The sequence below is a fragment of the Sebastes umbrosus genome, chromosome 7, assembly GCF_015220745.1.
Source record: "Sebastes umbrosus isolate fSebUmb1 chromosome 7, fSebUmb1.pri, whole genome shotgun sequence".
NCBI lineage: Eukaryota > Metazoa > Chordata > Actinopteri > Perciformes > Sebastidae > Sebastes > Sebastes umbrosus.
Window position 1 is genome coordinate 21,280,454 of NC_051275.1, and position 23,949 is coordinate 21,304,402.

At 40.2% G+C, this 23,949-nt stretch overlaps 1 protein-coding gene across 5 annotated transcripts in view; it reads right to left on the bottom strand.

Annotated features, from left to right (window-relative positions):
* Positions 1 to 2,994: 2,994 nt before the first annotated feature.
* Positions 2,995 to 23,949, bottom strand: part of gria4a (glutamate receptor, ionotropic, AMPA 4a) — a 119,479-nt gene continuing 98,524 nt past the window's right edge. Inside the window, exons 15-18 of one of the 5 annotated variants that reach the window (XM_037775470.1) lie at positions 19,426 to 19,673; positions 12,850 to 12,964; positions 10,938 to 11,075; positions 2,995 to 6,550 (exon numbers count right to left, since the gene is read on the bottom strand). In XM_037775470.1, the coding sequence (XP_037631398.1) occupies positions 6,386 to 6,550; positions 10,938 to 11,075; positions 12,850 to 12,964; positions 19,426 to 19,673 (666 nt within the window). In that variant the 3' untranslated portion in view covers positions 2,995 to 6,385. Of the gene's footprint in view, positions 6,551 to 10,827; positions 11,076 to 12,849; positions 12,965 to 15,399; positions 15,515 to 19,425; positions 19,674 to 23,949 lie in introns of all 5 variants that reach the window. The other 4 variants (XM_037775469.1, XM_037775472.1, XM_037775471.1 and 1 more) reach the window with 4 other exon arrangements.

The window sequence follows — 23,949 nt, forward strand, 5'->3', positions numbered from 1 at the left end:
ACAGAGTGGATTGGCAAGAGATATTTAAGGCTTTCAGTTTCAATACACAACCCAAAATGCTGTTATCATGTCTTTGAAATATTCAGCAGACTCATCACATTTAGGAGAGAAGGTGATATTGTTGTGGCCTTGGATTTAAGCGGCTGTCAGTAGCTTTAAAAAACACTCTGGGGATATGTTGCTTTTTGCACCCTGCTTGAAAAAACTTGATGTGAATTCATAATGGCATCGCTGAAGTATTTCTTTCTCTATCAGCCTCTCCACAATTTCTTCTGAGATTTGCAGATGATGAGAAGGTCAAGATGACTTGCACACTCACTCCTAGTTTACATCTAAAATTGTCAAATATATTTATCACAAGAGGAGGGAATACTTGGCGGCAAAGCAGCACATATTTAGTTTTCACCTTGAGTGAAAAGATCTACGATAATCATCCTGAAACAAATCCTTTGGTTTTTAATCAACTTGTAATCAGTTCCATTTGATTCACTCTTAAATCTAAACCGAATATGTTTTCAGATGGCATTAAAAGTCTGATTTATTGTTCATTCAGTCGTAAAATGATATTTGTATTAATCCAACCATGTATAATCGCAGCTTTGTGTGTTCATTTGTTGTCATCTTATGTCTTGTCTGTGTGACTACCTCTCAGCAGTCCACCAACAGCAATAAGGACAAAACAGCATGTGGATGAGCTGCTTGTGTGTGCTGAGAGTGTTGGTGGAATTCAATTTCCTCTCCGATCATGAGAGACGCCTCAAAGAAAAAGTCAGAGCAGGGGAAGTGGTCATGACGGGAGAGGAGCTGTGGATGAGAAATCAGCGTTTGAGATGGATTCCCCCGACAGAGGGATGCAAAAAAATGGAGAAATGAAGTATGACGGGAGGGGATGGAGGATAAAGAGAACGAGCAGAGGAATAGAGAGCAAGAACAGAGGAGAAATGAGGAGGGGCTGAACAGGATAGAGGGTAACGCAGAGCTGAGAGAGGGAAAGACTGAGACTGAGAAAGCGGAGATGAAATGAGCCAATAAAAATGAAAAGGTGGAAAGGCTGCTGTCGCTCCAAAGTGACAATAAAAGAGGCAGATTGAAGGTGTGTGTATGTGTGTGCATTTGCACGTGAAGGTGCAAGGTTAAAAGGGTGGCGGAACCACCTCAAAATTGTTATTTTGCTTCATCTTGGGGTAAATGGGAAATACTTGTCAGTAATAACTCAGCATGGTGTGTGAGCGTGTGTGTGTGTGTCAGTGTGTAAAAGAGATGGGAAATAATGGGAAATGCTTGTCAGTGATGGCTCTGCATTAGGAGTGTTAGGTCCCCACGGATTGAAAAGAGGAGCCCAAATGACAAAATCGCAGCAGGGAATTTAACCCCGTAACAGCTGGTCTACAACAGCAGACTGTGCAGCGTGAGGCTTCACATGCACACAGAACAGACACGCATACAAACTCTGGTGGAGCTTAAAATATCAGCTGTTCTTGAGGACATTTCAAAGCCGCTGAGTAATTGATTGGAGTTCTGGCTGTGATTTGAAGGTCAAATCCTCCAGAATAGCTGAGTTGTCATTTTCGAGACCCTGATGAGCATAACTACAATGACAATGTTCAGCTAGGCTTATAATTCATTTTCGGTTCACCACTTTGTCCAGATGGAAATATCTCAACAGCTATTAGATGGATTGGCACACAATTTAGTGCAGACATTCATGGTCCCCAGATGACCAATCACACTGACTTTAGTGATCCTCTGACTTTTCCTGTAGTGACATCACCAGGTTGATATTTGTGGTTTTGAATGAATTCTATCACAACAGCTATTGGATGGAGTGCCATTAAATTTGGCACATTCATGTTTATACAACCCCTTTGAATGATCTTGACTTTTTGTCTAGCGCCATCATCTGGTCGAAAATTGTATTTGTTCAATACTTTATGACCAAATGCTTTCAAAGCGATTAACAAATTCCCGGTTGTGTCTAAATGGTAACCCACAATTTGGGAAACTCTCGAGAGATGGTTAAGGTTATAGGCATTGACCTTGAAAAGTTATGGTTAGACATTGACCTAATGGTTAAGGTTAGGCATTGACCTTGAATGATTAAGGTTAGGCGTTGACCTCGGACAGTTAAGGTGAGACATTGACCTCAAATGGTTAAGGATAGAATAGGTCGTCGGGCAGCGAGTCTCGCATGAATTTTTGCACGTTTTGCAATTTTGCAATCTGCGGGTTGCCTTCTAAACATGACCCAAATTCCCAACTGGTTCAGCTGTACTTTGTGCTAAACATCAGCATGTTAGCATTGTCATTGTGAGCATGTTAGCATACTGATGTTAACATTTAGCTCAAAGCAATGCAGTGCCTAAGTACAGCCTCACAGAGCCGCTAGCATGGCTTTAGGCTCTATTATCTTAAATGTTTAGATAATGCAATTCAGGCATTATACTGTGCTGTAGTGTGAAGTATGACTATTAATTTATCATATTTGTAGTGGTTTTACAGTCTACTGTGATACTGCTGTTTGTTGCAAGAGTGCAGGGTTTGCCAGTACTTGCGAGACAAACTCTTAAGCCCACTGCCGGTAATGATGAGAGGTGTCCAGAGTTACTGTTCTTGGTACCTAATAGCATGGTGTGTTTCATGAACTGAGGTTTATAATTGGCAGTGATTTATTTGTCTGTCTCAAGTGATAGATTTCAGATAGCTGCAAGATATTTGTTCTCCAACAAGATGGTATAACAAATGACGAAATTAGTCTGTAACAGAGCTGAGCAACACCTCAATAAATGCACCTGCGGTCATACTTCTGTGTCATTGATTACTCAAGCTTGATATCGGCTAATCTAAATACCTGTTCTGAGTTCAAGAGAAGACGTCAATCCAATATGATGAATAACATCACCTCTACATGATTCGGCTGTAAACAAGGCCCACAGGCCGGTTGCAGGCAGTACAGGAACAGGATCAGTGGATAAATAACCACGCAGAGAGAGCAGGTTCAGCATTGATGTTTTACTAGAAAAAGAAACCAAATGGAAAGACAAGAAATAAAGGAAGAAAGAAACAGTGTTAAAGCCAGAGTGTTGACAGCCCAGCAGTCGGCTTTTTGCTGTCTACGCATGAAATCTTATGTGCTGGAGGTGGCAAAGAAATAAACACAACGGTATCATGTACAGTTTAACCGCCTGGTGTGGTGATAGCTAGATCAGTGTTAATCGTCTCTTCACAAAGGTATCCACTGTAGAAACTATTTCCACCATTTCTCTCATGCTGGATTGCTGCAGTGCTGCTGCACTGATCCCCTGGGCTGAGAGGAGGTGATTGGAAACTGTTTTATTCTTTTCAGCCATAAAGAGGGTTGTTGTTTGAGATACTTGTGGTCTTAACATATTATTTTCTATTTACGCTTTTGTCTGTTGAGTTTGACGTGAATACATTTGATGCAGGACTGATGAGGTACGTGTGTGAGTTGGAAGTTGGAAGTTTTTCAGTGTTTTTTTTTTTAAATGTTAAGAGGTTACGACAAAAAAAGGTATATAATGTTCAGATCAAAGAGCCAGAAGAAACTCAGATTGTCAGTTGGTGTCTCGAGTTCTCTATCCCATTATTTTGCAGTGTGTCGGGGCATAAAACAAAGTCATTTGTCATTGCTGAGATGCATTTTGTACGGAGAGTTCTGTCTTACATTGGGACAGGAGGGGGGTAAACGCAGAAAGGGGGGAAGAGAAAGACAAAACAAGAGGAGGAAGGACGGTTTGAGAGATGGGAGGTCGGGCACAGGACAAACAGTCGGATAAAAAAAAAAAACCCAAAGTGGACAAAGAGGAATAGGGGAGGTGAGCAGGGCAGAAAACACAATATTTCATTCCCACATACAGTATCGCTGTATTATGACACAATCTCTATGTAAGCATCACCACCATGCTAAGTTGTATCACAACAAAAGACGTAAAACTGTGCTGATGTAAATCCATAAAAATATACTTTTGTCTTTTCCTAATTGATTTTCAGATTTTAACGCAATGTATAGTTTTCTTTTCCCCAAGGCTGGCAGTAATCGGATGCGCCAAAACAGGCTGCCATATGGTATATAACAGATTTGAAACATTTCATAGGATTGATTGCTCTCGTCAAGCATCGTGGATCCAAACATGTCCCCAAACCCGTGCAAACCCTGCTCAGTTTGAACTTGTGTTGGATAGCTGACTCACATCTGATGAGAAGATAACAAAAAGCACTGAGGCGATATGAAATGAAAAAACAAATGCTACGCTCTCCAAATGTCAGACAGCATTGTTTCCCTACAGTACGGTAATCGCAGTGGCTCATCCTCTCTAGAGGCCTGACTAAATGTGTTCTCATTTGAGCCATTGCAGCCCACCAACAAAAGGTTTTTGGGATAAAAACACTGTTAGACAATGAAAAACAGTGAATAACTACTGGTGAAACGGACAGACAGGCAAAAATAAAAATGGTCCGAACCTCTCACGGTGCTGGAGTGATCACTCTGAGCTGACCCTGTGTATGCAACAATAAGAGTGTACGTGCGTTTCTACTGTACGTGTGTGTCCGTGTGAGTGCCAGATGGACATTCAGTGTTGAGCGGGACACACAGAGACTGTGGCATATTAATATTCTCAAGTTATCAAAAAAACAGCCATATAACAGAATGTATGCCATGGCCTCGGACAATCTGTGATCAATGTTTTCTATAGCTCTCTATAGACGTATAGATATATATTTATTTGTATTATATATAATATGTAGATTTATAAAAAAGATTGGATCTTAATTACAAGTAGTGGCATTTTCTTTTATATTCATTATTGCAATGAATTGTTATCTAAGATGATTAAAAAAGACAGGTGAGTTCTGTTTTGCTACGCAGTTATTTACAACAGTTTTAAAAAGCAAGCTTTCTGATACCTTTCCCCGGCCACTGGAAAAAGACTGAGGATCTCAAATGACAGCCAAACTGCCCATTAGAGTCATTACCTTTAGAGAAATTGAAAATTATACCTATAGTTCAAGTCAAATGAAGCGCACACAGCATAGACCAGTGGTTCTCAACCTTATTACGGCCCTTGAAACAAATGGTTACTCTAGTCACCCCACTGTCGGGAAACATGTAAAGAATGATGAACTTTGATTGGCCTTCTCTATTGCCCGGCTATTTGAATTAATTATTCAAGAGGACATGGAGGCAGAATTAGCTTCCACAATTAAACAGGTTTAAACTTCACATTTATTCCTCCATCATTCATTATTCTATAAGGTCCCAGCATTCAGGTTGAGAAGCACTTTGTTAGGTAGCCATTTGAGATCTGCCCATGTGTTTTATTTTTTCTTTCCATCACTGAATATACAGTTTAAACCTCACCTTTGCCACTCGGCAAAAAGTAATCATCACTTTGCTATTTAGCATTTCTACTGTCATGATGATGCTGTTGATGAAGGACTTTGTTAATTACTACAGTTTTCTTTTTTTTCTTTTACAAACCCCTGTGAATTCTGTGGCCGAGATCAGCCACACGTGTGTGTGTTTCGAGGTTACTTCTGTTCTATATTGGCTGATTATCTCGCTGGTTTTGGGGGCGAGAAATCATTCTATATGCGTAGTAAGAAAGCATTTTCATTCAGTTTGAACAGTCCATGGCAAAGTAGCAGGTTTGCACAGTCCGAACGTTCAAAGCTTACAGTTTTCTGGTCTTCTATAAGGGTGAAAGTACCTGGCACTCTTTGCAGCCAAGTTAGGATGGCGATGACCATGATGATGATGATGATGAAAACAATGTTTGTAGTCTTAGTAAGGCGTTGTCAAGGGGTGCGGCTCGTTGGCCAACACTGTCCAACGAAGACAGAGCAGGAAAAGAGTCGTTTGGTTGTCTTTTTTTTTTCTTTACCGTCAGCTGCGATCATCATCTTTATCACTATCATCATCATGATCAGTTTTGCGGTCATGTTCACAGCTTAGAGTTCATTTCATGTAAGTCTGTGCTGGCTTTCCTGTCAGTTTGTCGATATCAGGATGGTATCCTCCCAAAAAAAAAAACAATAAAATGAATGCTGCAGGCAAGTGTGGATAGTCATACGTTGTCCTGTTGTTTTTTCTCCACTGTTCACTCCAGAGTTGTATTTCACTTATCTCTTGAAAAATAAGTCAATGGCAGCAGGAAAGTGAGATGATGATGCGCAGTGTGTGTTTGTGTATTCAAGTGTGTAAAAATGTATTTGTGTTTGAGTATGTGTAATTATATGCATGTTTGTGTGTGTGTGTGTGTGTTATGCATGAAAACGGTAAGTGTGTGATTGCATGTGGGCGTGTGTGTGTCCTTGTCGAAGTCTGTATGTTTGTGTGTCGTTAAGGCACGGCAGGTGTTTTTGGTTTTCAGGGCAGTCCGGAGGAGACCACTGCAAGGCCGGAGTGTCGGAGGGAGGCGTGGCCAGCATGCACGGCTTTGGGGCAGTCTGGCGTCAGGACGCGGCCATTCTCCCCCACACTTCCTGTGATGGACAGACGGGCCTTGTTCCGCATGGCTTCAGAAAAAGACAGCTATATGAGGAGAGGAGGATGAGGAGAGGACGGAGAGGAGGGTGGAGATGGCAGAGTAGAGGTTTTAGTTTGTAAGAAATCATGTCATTGGCGTAAAAAACTGCAACAACAAGACACCGAAATTTCTATAAAAACACATGCACAAAGAACGCTTACATGCATGTGCCTGTACACACACTGAGCACACGAGTACGCTAACAATTAGAAAGGTCTGAGGGTGCAATCACACACATAGTTGAGACAATACTGTGGAAGTTTTGCTTATTGTATTCCGGTCTATTTTTTGCTGTTGCATGGCTCACATTATAAGCAAACTAGTCCTGAAACAATTAGTCAAATAATCAATGAGTCATTGTCAAATTAATCAACAACAATTTTGATAACTGATTCATCTTTGAAGTCATTTTCCAAGCAAAAAATGCCCAAAAGTTGGTGGTTCCAGCTTCTCAAATGTAAGCATTTGGCTGCTTCTATATGCTCTTAAAAGTCACATGGACAGTAAACAATTACTGCCTGGTTAAGAAGTAAGTAACTCATTTACTGCAGAGTTACTGAATAATTTTAAAGGAATAGTTCACCCAAAAATATTATTACTTGTACATAGTGCTCACCTACCTAAGCTCTCTATGGTCACAGAAAAAGTTTTCTATCAAATGGTGTTAAGGAGAGCAGAGCACCTGAAAAATGAAAGCACATCAGTGCAAACAGACTTCAACAGAGGCCGAATGAAAAATACCAAAAGGCTATAAAACGTCCGAAAGACTTTCTGAAAATTCCTGTGTAGCATTATCCAAGTGTGTTGTATCTATTCATGGGCTCATGGAAATCCAAACAACTATTTTCGCTGAAAAAGCATAGGATAATCTGGAAATGTTTTGTTTAACCTTTTTTGTTGTCTTTCGTTCATCCTCCATCGAAGTCTGTTTGCACTGATATGCTTTTTTCATTTTTGGGAATTCTGCTCTCGTTCGCTTAATTCCAATAAATAGAACATTTTTTTCCTGTTACCATAGAAAGCCTAGGGAAGTGAGTACTTTCTACACTTTATATTGTTTTTGGATGAACTATTCCTTTAAGTTTTTTTTTTTTTAAATATAATTCACCAAAAACTGATTGGAAAAGCATTTTCATATATTCTCGGTGCACTTATTTGCTGTACATCAAAGTTTGAATCACATTTTTAGTTCCTGTTCAAACAAACTGAACTACATAGTACTGCCTGTGACATCATGTGTGAATGCACCCCAAACTACACATTCAACTCTCACTAAAACACAGTGCAAATGCTACAGTGACCATAAAGTAAATGTAAAAGCAGGCAACAATCAACAAACATGTACATAGTAGACGAGAGGATTTGGGTTGTAGACATCTGCATTTCATAGGTGACCATGCAATTCTGGGTTCTGGGTTTCAGTAATCTGAAAAATTCAGGTGAGGATTTGAAAGGATTTGGAAGGTGAGGACTTTGGAAAGACAAAAGGAAAACAGGAAGGAGTGATTTTTTATTCAGGGTGTCAGATTTATAGAGAGGGAGTGACTGACTATACTGCTCAGAGTAGGGTGACACTTCACACAGACAGGCTACTCTGTGATGTTTAACAGTCGTATCTTTGACAGCCAAAAAGCTTTATTTTTACGATTGACCATGCATTTTTTGAGAACATGTGATGAGTTAAATGGGTGTTGCTTGTCCTGTGATTGGGACACTTCTGAAAATGTCTCTGCTCTAACTGAAGTTAGAGGGTTTTCAACAGAAACCATTGGCAATCCAGAGAGTTGTATCTCTGTAAATGATGCCAGGAAAGAAAACATTGGTTTCATCTTTGATTTCTGAAACACAGCAATTTGAATGAATGAAACCTTTATTGCCCCTAGGGGGATGTGCTTTGCACTAAGAGCATAAAAGAATAATGTTCTGCTTATAAACTAATAACTTTTATACAGCTAGACTTATGAAAGCCACTTTTGGATACATTAATTGGAGGACCATATCTGAAAATAAGCATTTTTCATCTTTACTAGGACAGTTTACCCTGCAGCTACAAACAAAAATACATTGCCAAAAACAGATACAAGAGTTTGCCCTACTACTCTTTTAATGAGTGCTGTCATGCTGATATACAGCTCAATTAAAAACCAAAGAGAAAACATGGAATAGACTACTCTCTTCATTTGAGGTTGGCATGGCAACCTTTGGACAGATTATAGACAGAAATATTTAGTGTACCACATTTAGCTGTCTTTATTTTCGCATCCCGTGTATCGATCCTACTCAAGGTGGTCATCAAATATGACCTTATAATGCCTCTGAAAGGTTTGTTAAGCAGATCCTCAAATTGAGGTCCAGTGTTTCCTTTCACTTCAGTTAATTGCTCTTTTACATCAATAAAACATGAGTCGTGTTTTTTACAACAGCATCACTAAGTAGCCGTTCTATATGAAGTGTTTGCTTCATCAATTATTCCTCTGCAGTAACACTAAGTGACTGGGCTGTTTGGAAGTAGGCAGGGCTGGAATAAATCAGAGTGCATGTTTGGATTGGACCATCTACGACAGGGGTGCACAACTCCAGTTTATGGACGGTACATTAAAAATGTAAGGAAACAGTGACAGCCGACTACTAGCTATACTAGAGATTTTTGTAACCTGGTTTGCCGTTAAAGTGAATTAGATTCACATATATACACTAAATATTAGTAGTATATCCGATTTATTGAATATTTAATATTAATATTTGAAATAAAATATTCATATATCAGGTAATCAATATAAAACCACTGCTACTATTTTGATTAGCTCCTACAATTCAAGATTAGTAAATAGTTTTTTTTTCCCCCATAAGGGATTGACTAATAATTATAGCATTATAAACAGGATTCAGGGATTTATAATTAATACCACTCAATCAACTGATGGCTGCAGGTTGACTATTATCTATGGATAAACCAATTAAAAACAGCTGCTGATCAAAAAACAAATCACCCTATTTAATTTATTCTCTTTATAACTCAAACTTCCTTAATTATACATGTTACCTGGATGTGATGAGATTAAATCACTTTTTCAAAGGAATGTGAAAAACTTTGCTTAAGCTATCAAAAGTGTGCTCTAAATTGGTTTGATTTGGCACAGCGTGAGCTGGCTTTAAAAGGCTTTTAACAAACAAGGCATTTGATGTACACTCATGTCATTCTGACATTGCAGAGGCGTTACTATTCTAGTTATGAAAATTATGGCAGACATTCACTGACATAAAAACAAGTTAATAGTGTTTTTTTAAAATATATATTCCTGAGATATCTATCACATTATGGCTGAAAAGTTTTAGTCAGACCCAAATTAGTAATAATTGGTGTCTACAGCTAATTAATTTGTAGCTTGAAGCATTCACAGATTTTAATGAGGAACATCACAGTAACAAACTTGCTCTCAGGGTAGTGAAGTGCCAATGTAGACTATTACAACCTCAAAATAGTTAAGCCTAGATGGAATTGAAATATTACAGATCTTGGCATATGAGTTTCAGGTATTAGTATTAATAAACTTGAAACTTCTATAATGTCAGGTATTTTTTTCTGCAAAAATGCTTAACCTTACTTACTGTAGTTTCATCTTTTCAACTGTGAGGATTTGCTACTATTCTTTGACTTTGACACTGAATATATTTGGGTTTTCGATTGTTGGTTAGACAAAACAAGCAGTAATTAACTGAGTAAGTAATTGCCAGATTAATTTGCAGCCCTATATAGTATATAAAACTGAATTTAATACAGCGCTAGCCCCTCAGAATGGAGTTGTGCATCCCTGCCCCGTCATTATTTTGTTAACTATTAGCTAAAATTACAATGCAGGTGCCTAATCAAGTCATGAGCCAAGAGCATCACCATCAATGTCATCATCATCACCATCATCATCATCATCATCTGCAGCCAAAGACGATGGAACCAAATCTGTAGTCACATAAATATAACCCCAATCTAGCCAGGGGTGAAATGCTAAAGAATTAAAAAATTATAATAACCATAACAAAACAAATTTAAAACCCAAAAATCTAAGAAAAATATTAGGCCAATAAAGAAACAAAACAGCCAAAACATAAAAAAGCTACTTTGGTTCCACAATGCTTGACCACATCCTCATCACCACATGAAGAACAACACGGTTGCGTGGGGCTGCTGCGTCAGCCTCTACATTGACAATACAATAATCTACAGCACCACCACCATGATCAACACCACCAGTACCCCATCTATATGGGAGCCTCTAAATCCTACCCCTATATCTTGACCCCCTCGGAGCCGTACACGTTGTACCCCTCCCTATAAGTGGCTAGATTCTGGGTGCTGGGGGAGGGGCTGGGGCAGTGGGGGGGGCTAAGGTCCACCTTCATGCGCTTGGCTTCAGCCCGTGACTTGTAGCAGAACTCGACCAGGGCCACCAGCATGGCCAGGCCAAGGCCGCCCACAAGGATGTAGAAGACCCCCGCCACGTTGGACAGGCTCAGAGCCTGGGACGACTTGTCCTGGAGAGAAGGAGTGGGAGGAGGTGTGGAGAAGAGTGGGGGGACGAGTGGAAGGAAGAGTGGAGATAAAGGAGAGCAGCAGAAGGGTGGAGTTAAAGGAGAAGGGGTTGATGGGAAAGGAAAAAAAATAAGGGAAAAGGTGAAAAATGAAAAATGGATAGAAGGAGCAGAATAGGATGATGGTGGTGGATGAAGTTTACGCAGGTGCATGAAAAAGAAGACGTGTGATTAAGGAGAGGAGAAAGGCAGGTGGAATAAGAGGTGGAGGGAAAATTTGAGAGACAGAAGAAGAGGAGGATAACGGGAGTAAGTAAGTGAAGGAGGAGTAGGGGATGAGGTAGAGTATGGGAAAAGAGGTGGGAAAAAGCACAGAGACAATAGGTACAGTCGGTTAGACACAAAAATGTAGATTGTCATAGAAAAAAAAAATCATTTAGTGACATTTAGTGTTGCAAATGTACTATTGTATGCTAGTAAAATTACGTGTTAATTATTAATTATCATACAATTACATTCTACTTCTACAAAAAATGCAATTAGTACTACTATCACCACAACAGCTACTACATACAGTACTACACATCTGTAACAGTCAATACAACTACAGAAACATACTACATTTCTACAACTGTAACATAGCAACATGATATCAAAGCAGCTTAAATCAACATTTAATTTTACGTCAAAAAGAGCAGGCTTTAATCTGAGCGGTGATGACATTTCACTATAGTTAATAGAAGTTAAAGGCTCCAGGAGTCTAAACATCTACAGTGGAGCAGCTCCTGTATTGTATGCACTGTACTGTAAAAGTCTTCCTGTCTTACGCTTTATTTCACAGGTCCATAATTTTCTACTAATTTTGTAGGAAACTTCCTCAAAAGAATAATTTGGTTCTCAATATGAGGAAAATGGTGTTCAGCAGTTAATTTAGTTAACATTGACTCGGTTGTGTTGAGCTTATATACAGTTGTTAATTCCCAGAGGAAAGAACTGCTCCACTTAAAACCATGTAATTATTAATTCAGTATTGATTTATTATTGAAAACTATGTTCTCCACATACATGTTAAATATATAATGCTTGTCTGTTGACAAAATCCACATGAAAGTGCAGCTGACCTGCTGTGCACTGATGTCTTTTGTAATTTGTTTGCATTAGCATTAGTATACAAATTGTTCTTTATATGACCAAGGCTATAATCAGCACCAAATAAAAGTTCTTCCACAAAACTACAAGGGATATTATTTTAAAAAGTATGGACCTGTAAAATGAAGGGTTACCATGCACTCCAAGTTATGGAAATAAATAGAGAGCTTTGTCCTGATAAAATCTTACACATGAAGGCAAAACTAACAAGTTAATAATGCTAAAGGTAAAGAAACAGTAGTATTCTCATCTGTAGTTTCAGGCTACCGAAAAGTGTATGAGATTAAAACAAAAACATGAGAGTGAAAATTGGCTGTATTTCTGATGCTAACTGTAATGAAGATGGGATAGCCACAGATTGCTACAGAAACTGAACAAGAATTTGAGTTAATCTGATGCATATTTAGGTAAATGTGGTCCAGCATCAATAGAATAGAGGTAGGAAAAGTGCTGTAGGAAATCACTAAATGGACAGTTTAGTCTACAGTGGAGCACATTCAAGATATGTTTCAGGCTAATTGAGAATATTGACTATTGCTAAAACAGTAGTTGCAGTAATCTGGAGCGTATTCAGGATGAGAGTTTCAGGCTATAGCGTTCTTAGGGGCCGCAGCAGCGTGAGACTGACCTTACTTCCAGAGTCCTTGGGTCCACACTCTCCCTTGTCATACCACCATTTGTTTTTCAGTTTGTCTAAGACGCCTGCTTCGCTCAGTTTCAAAACTGCAAGGTTTACCGGGGTTCTTCGCGTGTAAAAATAACATAAATAACATCATAGGTCATGTTATTTTATGTTATTAGGGTATTTCACATTTACATTGCACAGCTCAGTTACACAGAAAAAAGTACTTTTGTTCACATCAAGTGACCTAGAGTGGATCCCACTGAGTACATGTGTGTATGCTCGTTGTGGAGGGGCTGGGGGGAGCTTGGAGCTAAGGCGAGCTACAGACATATGAGTGGGACCCACCTTTGTCACTTCAGGTAACACACCCATGCTGCCCCAGCTGATCCTACTCTGAGCCAGAGGCAAGTACTGTTAAGCCAGGACTATTGGCGTGAGGCTAGCACTGCTACAACTGGGAGAGAGAGAGAGCTACAGTGAGACAGGTTTGAATGAGGATTTCCTAAACTCTACAGACTTTGAAGGCCAGGGGGAACTCCTAACTTGTTACAGGTATGATCTTTACTTGTTGCACTCAGATCGCACTTCGCTTCCCCAATAAATATCAGTCTTCGGCCCACAACTTTGATCCAGACTGGAATAGCTTGACAATCTATGGATGGATTGGCATTCATGGTAAGCAGAGGTCGCATCCTGACTTGGGTAATCCTCTGACTTTTCATCTAGTGCCACCAGCAGGTCAAAGTTTACACTTATCCAGTAAAATATCTCAACATCTACTAAATGAACTGGATGGAACTGGATGTATGTATGTATGTATGGTTGACATTTCTGGTTTTGAATGAAATATCTAGCACAACATTACAAGAACGTTCCTCTTGTCATTTGTACACCACCCAACAAAACAACGGCAACGTCCGCAGTTAGGTTTAGGCAACAAAACCACTTAGTTAGGTTTAGGAAAGGCATTGCGATTGGCCTTAAAATACGTACGTAAACTAAGTAAAATACATACGGAAACAATGTAACATAAGTACGAAAATACATCACAAAAACACCGGTCTCGAACACTGGTCTCCTGGTTGAAAGGCCTGTGTTTGTTTGACCCATCTATCTCCTCAAATTATCATGTCATTTATACGCCTTTTGTGCGACCAGGCTGATATTGGTAGTAGGAAATGCTGAATTGATTTATTTTACAGTTATTCTGCCAGTAGCTTGATGTGACATCAGCTGGTTTAGCTTTTGTGGTTTGAGCTCTGAAAACATGGCCATTTGTTTGGTGTTGTAGTGTTTTTTTTACCTCTTTTATAGCTACTGGTAGATTTCAATATATTTTCTTTTTAAGATTATTTTTGGGGCATTTTCGACTATATTTGAAAGATGACACAATGGGCTCAATGGACTGGCTTTACCTGTCAGTTTAGGGATTTGCTTTAATCCAAACAAGACAGCTATATATGTGATTCTATAATGTGACTATTATTGTGTAAAAACACGAGAGGTAGGATTTGAACAAGTAAATCAAATTACAACTCTGCTAAGACGTGCAGAAAATAACAAGAATCATTTCATGCATGACCTCAAAAGTAACAAGAATAGCACACTAGAGAAAACTGAACAGAAAAAAAGACTCTAAATAGAATTGTTGAAATCTGACAAACGAACAAGAGATGAAACTTTATCCTGTAATTGCATTGTGCAGCTATCAATTATTCATCGTCCCCTCTGCCTCAAGTCAACCTGAGCCTGAAAGAATCCGAGAGCTGCCATTACACTTGGGTCTCGTTTTTCCATTAAACGTTTTAAAACCCGTTTCATCTGCCATGTACTCGACCAACAAATTCTCAGTTGAAGGGGTGATAAGGTTCAGTTTGGTGTCTCATGTCTTTCTTGCAATTTGACTCAAGTCTCTCTTCTCTCCCCAGAGCTGCCACTAGGGGGCGAATATTCCTGTCTTGACAGTAATTGCTCTCTTTATCTTTCCACCTTCACACTCTGTCCTTTCAGAGGGGCATTACCAGATCGGTGCCAAACACATTTGCAAATGGTTATTATCGTCATGACATGTGCTTGATTTATCTTGGCAGGCACTCACCCGCAAAGGGGACACATTTCCCTGCATGATATTGAAACTATTTTTTTTCCAAATGATTTAACATGAAATAATATAATATATTATTATAGAAAAATTGGTTCTCTTTTAGGTCAGCCAATTAATTTCTTTCAAAAATGCCTTTTTTTTAAGGTGTTTTTTCTTTTTCTGTAACTCAACAAGCTCAAGTGTTGTACCTTTGTCACTGGGTCTGAACCTTTCATATGAAAAAGGCACACACCGCTGACAGCAGATGCAACATTGTGCCTATTTTTGAAGCTGCAGGGTGTCCCAGGAGCTTTTAGGGTGTCACTTTTGCCCTCCCTCTTTGCTGCTTTACTCATCGCCAGGGCAGATGCATGCGTTACACTCCAGGGACGGGGGCCGTCGCGGGCTGCCTAGCCGGTGATCGGCCCCTGTCCCCCTAGTGGTGGGGTGGTCAGACAGAGAGGGCTAACCTTGGAATCCCCTCCCCCGCTGCCACATTCTCCTTTGTCATACCACCACTTGTTTTTCAATTTGTCCAACAGGCCCTGCTCGTTGAGCTTTAGCACGGCCAGGTTGACCGCATTTCTTTAAGTAAAAAAGGAGGGACAGATAAGATAGTTTGGTCAGAGGATGGAGGGACAGACAGACATGATGGACGTGGACCACAGCCAGGAGGAAGACGGGGAGGAGAGGGGGGAGAAATCAGAGGGGTTGAAGGGACAAAGGTGGGTTAGTGGGGAAGGATGCACCCCAGACAACGCTCTCTCTTACTCTTTCTCTTTGACTTTCTTTCTACTTCAGATACTTTCTTTAAAATGTTTTTTTCTGTTTTTTATAAAAAACGTTGACTGCATCTCTCTGCTGCACTAACACAGGATGCTCCACAGTGAGAGTCAAATTGCTGGTATAAAGTGTGTTAACCAGGTCTCTGCAGCCTGCTGATGGTGCTCTTGTCCTCTCCTGGTGCTCTCCTGCCTTCCTGCTACTCTATGTGTGTGTGTGTGTGTGTGTGGCTCCAGTTTCCTATAGCACCCCTGAAGGGATTGACCTCCAAACAAAATTCAGGGACACAGGGCTAAATATCAGGCATTCATGTGGTGTGTATATTCAGCTAAGCTCTTTATATCAGGCATGTTTATAAAGAGAAACTCTCCACTTCTCTTAGCAACTCATCATTTTAGAAAATTATTAAAATGTGCCAATATTTGAAACCCACTTGATAAGTAAATCAGTTATCTTTCGTTTGGAAAACAGTTATGATCATTGCCTTGCAGTGCAGTTGAATGCAATGATAAAAAAATAAAAAAAATAAAAGGTTTTTAAAGTTGTGGAAAACATTCAACACTTAAGAGACAGCTTCTGAACAAAAAGGAAGAGATCCTTTTCATGATTTTCTTTTAGTTTGATCATTTGACAACAACGCATTTCTTGTGAATGCTGAGCAGCCCACTCTTAGATCTCAGATGTTCTCACCGACACTTCAGTGCATCACCCAGAAAACTTCAAAGAATCCATTATTTCAACTGCATTACCATGCAATAACATAATGACAAAATGGATTACATATATTGAGAATGTTTCAAATCTCTCCAAGTTGATTATATTGGTACTGAACTGATATGAACTGTAACCAGTAGCTGCTTGGGATATAATATGCATTCAAGCTTTATAATTTAGAGTGTATTATAGATCCAAGACCAAACTGACAAAAGGGCGAGACTCGAGGGTGAGAAAAAGTTGCAATTACAAATATGTCTGCTACTTCAGCACCACGTACAGCACCGGGGGTTTATCAATAGACAGCACAGTTAGGCTGCTGATATTTCAGAGTCATGGTCGGGGCCATGTATTCTAACTTGCATAAACCTCAGTCAGACAAAGGATCTATGAGTCAGGCAGACTAGACTAACAACTAAACAACCCCTGCACTCTCTGCTACTAGGCGATGGAGAGGGGGGATGGCAGGTTTACCAGTGGGATGCATTTTGGTCATTTTGCTAACAAAGGGGATGACATTCCCCCCATCATATCCTACTAAAGTATATGTAACATTATATCATATTTAGCTGAAACACGCGAAAACAATGGCCTAAATAGACAGACAATCCAACAGCAGTTTTATAAGACAACAGCTGTTTTAATTTGCCGCCGATTGCCTCCATATGTGGCCTGCTCCCTTTCTGTGATGTCCGGAAGAGTGTCTATTTTAGTCAACTTATTTCCTGCATGACCTTTATAAATTAATTTTGTCCCGTTTCTCCTGCTTTGGTACATCTCTGCTTTTTACAGTTATACACCTGTAAAGGACTTCCCTGTTGGTCTTTTCGCCTGCTACCACCCACTGCTGTCCACTCTTTTGTTTGTGAGATGCTGTAATCAGCCGGGAAAATCTCTACAAAAAGGTCACTGCACTTGTTAGACGTCCCCTTTGTCTATACACCTGACTATCTGGATGTCCTATCTCATCTCAGTGTGTGTTGGTATACTGCAGGTATAGAGCTGGCTTGTGACTGAAAGGTCGTCACTTCAGGACAAATTAGGAACGTAGGAGTAAAACCCTCTGAAGGTTTAGCTCTCTGAGTGAAGATAGTCAAGAGATTCAGAGAGTGTTCTCTGGGGTGATCTAATCTACAAGCCATAACTAATCTCATCAGCGTATAAAAGGTATGGATGAAAACAGTTCAAACATATTTTTTGTCAGTCATGATCATAACATATCAGTAATCATATCAAAAGCAGCTATACTTCAGAGAGCATATTCCTAACATTTTAATCATCAGGGTATTCATTCTCCTCATCAACATCATCAAATCAAATTAGCGCTGTGATTAGTGCGCCAAGAGGAGAGGCAGGCTCATCTGACCTGCACGCTTTCCCGCCACACGTGTGCACCTGGTAGATCGGGTTTTCCGCTGATTGAGAGAGAAGCCAGAGACAACCGTGGATAGTCCCAGAAATGTGTTCTGGAGGGGGGCTTAAAAAAAGGGACCTATCCACCCGCTGTCTGTCACTTTTCCCTCATAAACGGAAAAACCTTTTGTGTAGATAACATGGGATAAACTCCAGTGACTAGGGATTCGTGGGACTTGTTTGCCACACACACAGGGGAAAGTTATAGGACAGGATTGTGAGGCAGGTGTGCTGTTTGTGTTTTGCCTTTCATGAGGAAATGCTGACAGAGAGAGGGAGATGGAGGTAGGGAAGAGAGAGCAAGCGGTCCGACATTGCTGAATTTAGTCAATTATTTTCCCTCAGCAGTCACTTGTAACATTGTGAAGACAAAGTCTCACTACGCTGCTGTCACAGTCACCTGAAAAATGAATTATTTGTGTTGATAGAATACCTCAGTGAAAACTACTGGGACTGTTACTGTAGGCTTGAGTTAACAAGCTAGATAAACAAGTGTCTGCTGAGGGAAAAACAAAAGGACCAACTTTAGGACTTAAACTCAGTCACTTTCTCAGTCATTTCCTCCAGCTTATACTCTCTTTATTAACATTTACACATATTGATGTGCATTCTTTAAAATAAATTGATTACTCCTTGATATGGGTTTAATTTGGTTGTCCAATTACCATTAATACGTTTCAAATTTGTGTAGAATTGAAGGACTATTTTCTTGTCTCTCATTTGTATTTTTGACGTGGGATCCTGCATTATGTTTAGTTTCTAGTCCCCCCATTGGCCAAGCCCCTCTACTTCTTGTTTCTCACTTTCTGGTCTCCTGTTCATCTATAAATTCCCCCTCGTGGCTCTGGAATCAGCGGCAGCAGTCTGAGGTTCTGCACCCTCCTCGCGGCCATATTCAGTTCATAAATCTCTCCTATAATAATCATAACCATCATCATCATCATTATCATCACCATCACGACTACCGTCTCTGAGGATGAAAGGAACAAAGAGACGAGACGACAGACAAATGGACAAAGTTACCTGTGAGGTGGCCCTGTGGAGAAACAGAGTGGTTAAAAAGAAGAAAGAAAGAAGGGATGTAAGCATAAAGGGACGGACGAATGACAGCGACAAAGGACACAGAAATGGAGCTAACAGGCCCTGAATTAAGGTGGTGAAAAAAGAGGTGGTAGAAAAGAGTGAGGAAAAGCACGGACGGACAGAAAAACTAAATTTAAAGAAGATGCCAGAATGAGAAAGAAATCAAGGAATTAAGTGACCAAGAGATGATGAAACACATAATCTGCATATTCAACATACTCATCTGTGTCGCTGCTGCTGGGTGAAAACCTCTAACTGCTTCTTTGCTTTTGGAGTTTATAATAATAATAAATACATCAATTGTACTGGTGCCAATTTAGTACTTGTGAGAAACACTCAATATCCAAATCAATTCTTAATTTTGGTGGGTGATTTTCACCTGACAGCAGTGACAGGTTAGTCTAAGTATAGTATAAAAGGCACAGCAGGGTAGGTGGAATATCGCAGCAATAGGACAGTATCAGCTTTGTTACTGCCTCCTATTGTTACACTATTCCACCCACCTTAACTGTGAGCCTTTCGGTGTAGCAATCCCATATCCTTTGGAGTCCAGGTTGCCCCCGACTTTCATGGTGTCACAGGGCTTGCGCTGCTCCGTGTATTCGTTCATGGTGGACTCCAGGAGGAAAGCGTACTTCCCCTTGGACTTGCGGACCCTCGCCACGCCCTCCATCGTGGTTTTGGTGAAGACAGTCGGTTCGGCAGACTTCATATACGACCACATCTTCTCGTATACGGCTATTTTGGACCTCTGGGGTGGAGAGGAGAGAGCAGATGTTAATTAGGAATGCATGGGCATCGTTTTGCAGAACATACAACGCCAGATTTTCTCACAGATGATGGTTTTCATAGTCCAGTGAAGAGAAGACTGCCAAGGGAATAGAGACCACGTAGGCCAGACTGCTTACAAATGATTTCATTTGAGGAAAAGAGATGACAGATTGCGAGAAAGGATAGCCATGATAGTCCTATATTGCCAATGTTTTTCACAGGTGTAGATGAGGAAGAACATCGTGGATGGGTAAGGTCTCAGAACACAGTAACATTTTAGGCTATTTGTGCAATTGCGACTGAACCTCAGTAGCAGTTTCAAGTGACCCTGTGAAAAAGGATTCAGTTTGACAAAACTGTCACCGCTGTAGCTCATTATGGTTGAACTTTCTGCTGTTGAACTGTATGTTTAACCCTTGAAATAAAAAGCTTGGGGATATTCTATATTCATACTGTCTTCCAATCCCATGAAAATATCAAAACAAACAATGGATTAATCCTACTAATAAGCCTGTGTAGCCAAGTAGCTTATTCCTCTGTGCCATAGAGCTCCATCCAATTAAAAACACATCAGTGAGCCACACTGTTGCACTAGGTGTCATGTTCCTTCATCACCATGAACCACCATGAACAAATTATAGTTTATTTTGAGCCAACCCCACATACACTGCGCTGTAACTGTAAATACTCAATAGTCAAATGTGTATTAATCCGCCACTGAAAATAGTCCCCAACAAATTGACTATTTACTAGGGCTGTCAAAGTTAACGCAAAATCGTTTTAATGCATTAACGCAATCGGTCTTTTGGAGGTTGTAGCGGGCTCAGTTTTAAAGCTAGAGTGAAGATACTGGCATCATATGAAACTAAAAAACCTAATTCAGTGGTACCAACCATGTCAGACTAGCTTGTCGCTAAGGAGGTTAAATAAGGTTCCAAACTTATGTTAAATAAGTTATGGTAAGGAAAAATTGGCATGGCCATTTTCAAAAGGGTCCCTTGACCTCTGACCTCAAGATATGTGAATGAAAATGTGTTCTATGGGTACCCACGAGTCTCCCCTTTACAGACATGCCCACTTTATGATAATCACATGCAATTTTGGGCAAGTCATAGTCACGTCAGCACACTGACACACTGACAGCTGTTGTTGCCTGTTGGGCTTGAACTTGCCATGTTATGATCTGAGCATATTTTTGATGCTAAATGCAGTACCTGTGAGGGTTTCTGTACAATATTTGTCATTGTTTTGTGTTGATAATTGATTTCCAATAATAAATATATACATACATTTACATAAAGAAAACATATGTGTCCACTCCATTTTGATAAGAGAGTTAAAATCTTTACAAATCTCCTTTTAAGGTACATTTTGAACTGCCTAAAAAATGTGATTAATTTGCAATTAATCCTGATAAACCATGGACAATCATGCGATTAATCGTGATTAAATATTGTAATTGATTGACAGCCCTGCCATTTACTACTGATTAAATACAGTTTGCCAAAAACAGCTGTTTTAAAGGCTATGTGTCTTCAGTAGGGATGAGTTGGCTTGGATCTGAGAGCCACGGACCGGGTTGGGAAACTCAAAAGTACTAAAAAACCCACTAACGCGTTGTGGGCTTTTCAGGGGATTTGTTGACCCTAAGAAAAATACAGAACAACGCCAGCCTCATCATTTAAGAATGCTGTAGTGTATTATTGTTAACACATCCATACTCTGTGTTTACTTCTGGGTGTCCATTCACATCTCGCTGCTGTGCAGTGTTAGCAGCTTCACTCACCACAGATTTGATTATTCAAATCTACACGCCACGCTTACTGAGACAAACAGCATGAATCTGATGAGTGAAAACAATGTTACTCATTATGGTAACACAATGACACTCAATGCTGTTTATTGATTAGTCACAAGTACCTTTTCCATGCTTCTACTATAGAAACAACAGAACAGCTATGAGATTGAACTCGCACAAAGTGTATGATTATTTTATATGCCTTTACTGCATTTCATTTATTGCTCCAGTTTCTTATGATGTGGAGCAGCTCAGGCTGATTTTCGCTCTTATAGTCCTTGAATAAAATTACACTGCTGATGGAGGGCTCTGTCTTCCATCTTCCATTTGGATCCTCTGGCACATAATGACATTTATAACCACATTTAAAATGTAACACTCCATCTCCTTCGACAAGTCAAGCATCAGTCTTACTTTAAATGAGTTTATGACTGGAATAGCGGCATACTGATCTGGTTGTACCGCTAGTCAGAGAACATATGTATGGTACGATGCAATAGATTGTATTATATCGTGTATATACCATGCATATGTGCAGTTCGGTGCACCCGTCTATATGTGTATGTGAGAATTTATGTGTTCTCATGTTCACTCAAGAGTGAAAATAACAAGCAGAGGAGTCAAACTGTCATCTTCCACAAGAAGCGTCCTGCTTCTTTCTTCTCTTTCTCTCCTGGTGATTAAGTGTTATTCTGTCGCTCTGCAAGCGACAAGCTACGGCCTCAGCCACCGAAACCGGCGCCCGGGGGATGGTGTGTGCGTGTGTGTGAGTGTGTTACTAGTGCGTGACGGACACCTATCCCATAATAATGTCACTGCCATCTATGAGGACCAGCAGGCCCCTCTTCTCTCCATCTCTCCAATCTTTCTCTTCTTATTTTCTCACTGTCTACCATCGTAGAAAAAAAACAAAAAAACTTCTCACCATCCCCTCCTTTTTACACCTTCAGCCCTTCTATCATCGTCATCCCTCAAGTTTGATCCATCCATCCATCTTTCACTTATTTTTCTATCCTCTCCGTCTGGCCGCAAAAAATGTGTATGGGCTTGTGTGTGTGTTGCTTGTGTGTCGGAGAGAGTGAGACTGAGAGAGGGGGAGACAGTGATGATGATGACTGTGCACGTATAAAGCAGCGTCTGGCCTCGGAGGGATGGATGTGTGACAATGCGGTGTGACTCTTTCCAGATTCTTTAACAATGAGTGAGGCTGAAGGAGGAAATGGATGCTGCAAGTCACCTTCAGGCATCCACACTACTTTTAAATATACATTTAACACACACACACACACACACACACAAATCTGCTTAGCGGGAAATTGCCGCACGCACTCATATGCACATCTACACGCATACATATGTGGCTGAATATGCATATATACGTGCATACGTACACACACATACACACATGGAGAGATAATTAATGGCGGTGGCGAATCCCCCTCAGCTGTGGGAGAGTAAATTGCTTTTTCACCCTCCACAGATTTCAGCCCGCTCGTTATGTTGATGATGCCAGAGCCGCTCACAGAAGCACAAACTGTCTGCTACAACCTCCTCCACCCTCCTCCACATCCCCAAATACACACCCTACTGCACACATCTTTACAAAGCATAGCTGTAAATTGGTATAAATGCACACACACGCACACAATGCACAAACAATTCTAAGTATTCCTACAGAGCATGACTACGTGACAGAGCTGATTTGTTTTTGTACATGTGGTGACTCTGGTGTTTTGCCCATGTCTGCAGAAAAAAGAAATCTGTTTTCATCAGCATTGTGTACATGTGTGTCTATGTGTTTATGAGTGCTTATGTAATTGCTATCCACATGGGTGAATAGGTCAATGGGTGAAGCCACCACAGGTCTCCTCTGGGCCGCTTCACTTCACTCCACTCCGCTCTAATTTCCTTTTCACTATTTTAACAGCTGGAGTATATTCTGTTCCAGCACTGTCAACCTCTACTCCACTGCTCTTTACTGTTCATTATTAAGATTAAATTATCATTGCTTTATCTGACAGAGTAGGGAAGTGATTCCATACAATAAGGGTGTGGTAAACAAACATTGTTTCATTGTAATCATGAGGTATACAATCCCACGCTGGTCCTTTTTTCTTCTAGTACTCCTCCAAAAGCTCGATGTGAACTTTGATAAAGTGTTATAAACAAATTAGCCGAAAAGTTAAAGCCAGGCATTTCAGTTTTGCGTCACTTCCAAAAATGTGAGCCTCTCTCAATTCAAGATCAGGAGAAAGTCATCCATTCATTCCTCTCCTCCCACCTGGACTATTGTGAATTGGTTTACACTGCCATTAGTCACTCTGCCTACAGTCAGAGCAGATTCCTGCTGCTCGGCTTTTGTCTGGCTTCAATAAACGAGACACCTCCCTCGCATTTGTTTCCTCTTACTGACTGCCAATTTATTTCACAAGTGACTTTAAGATTGTGTTGTTTGTTT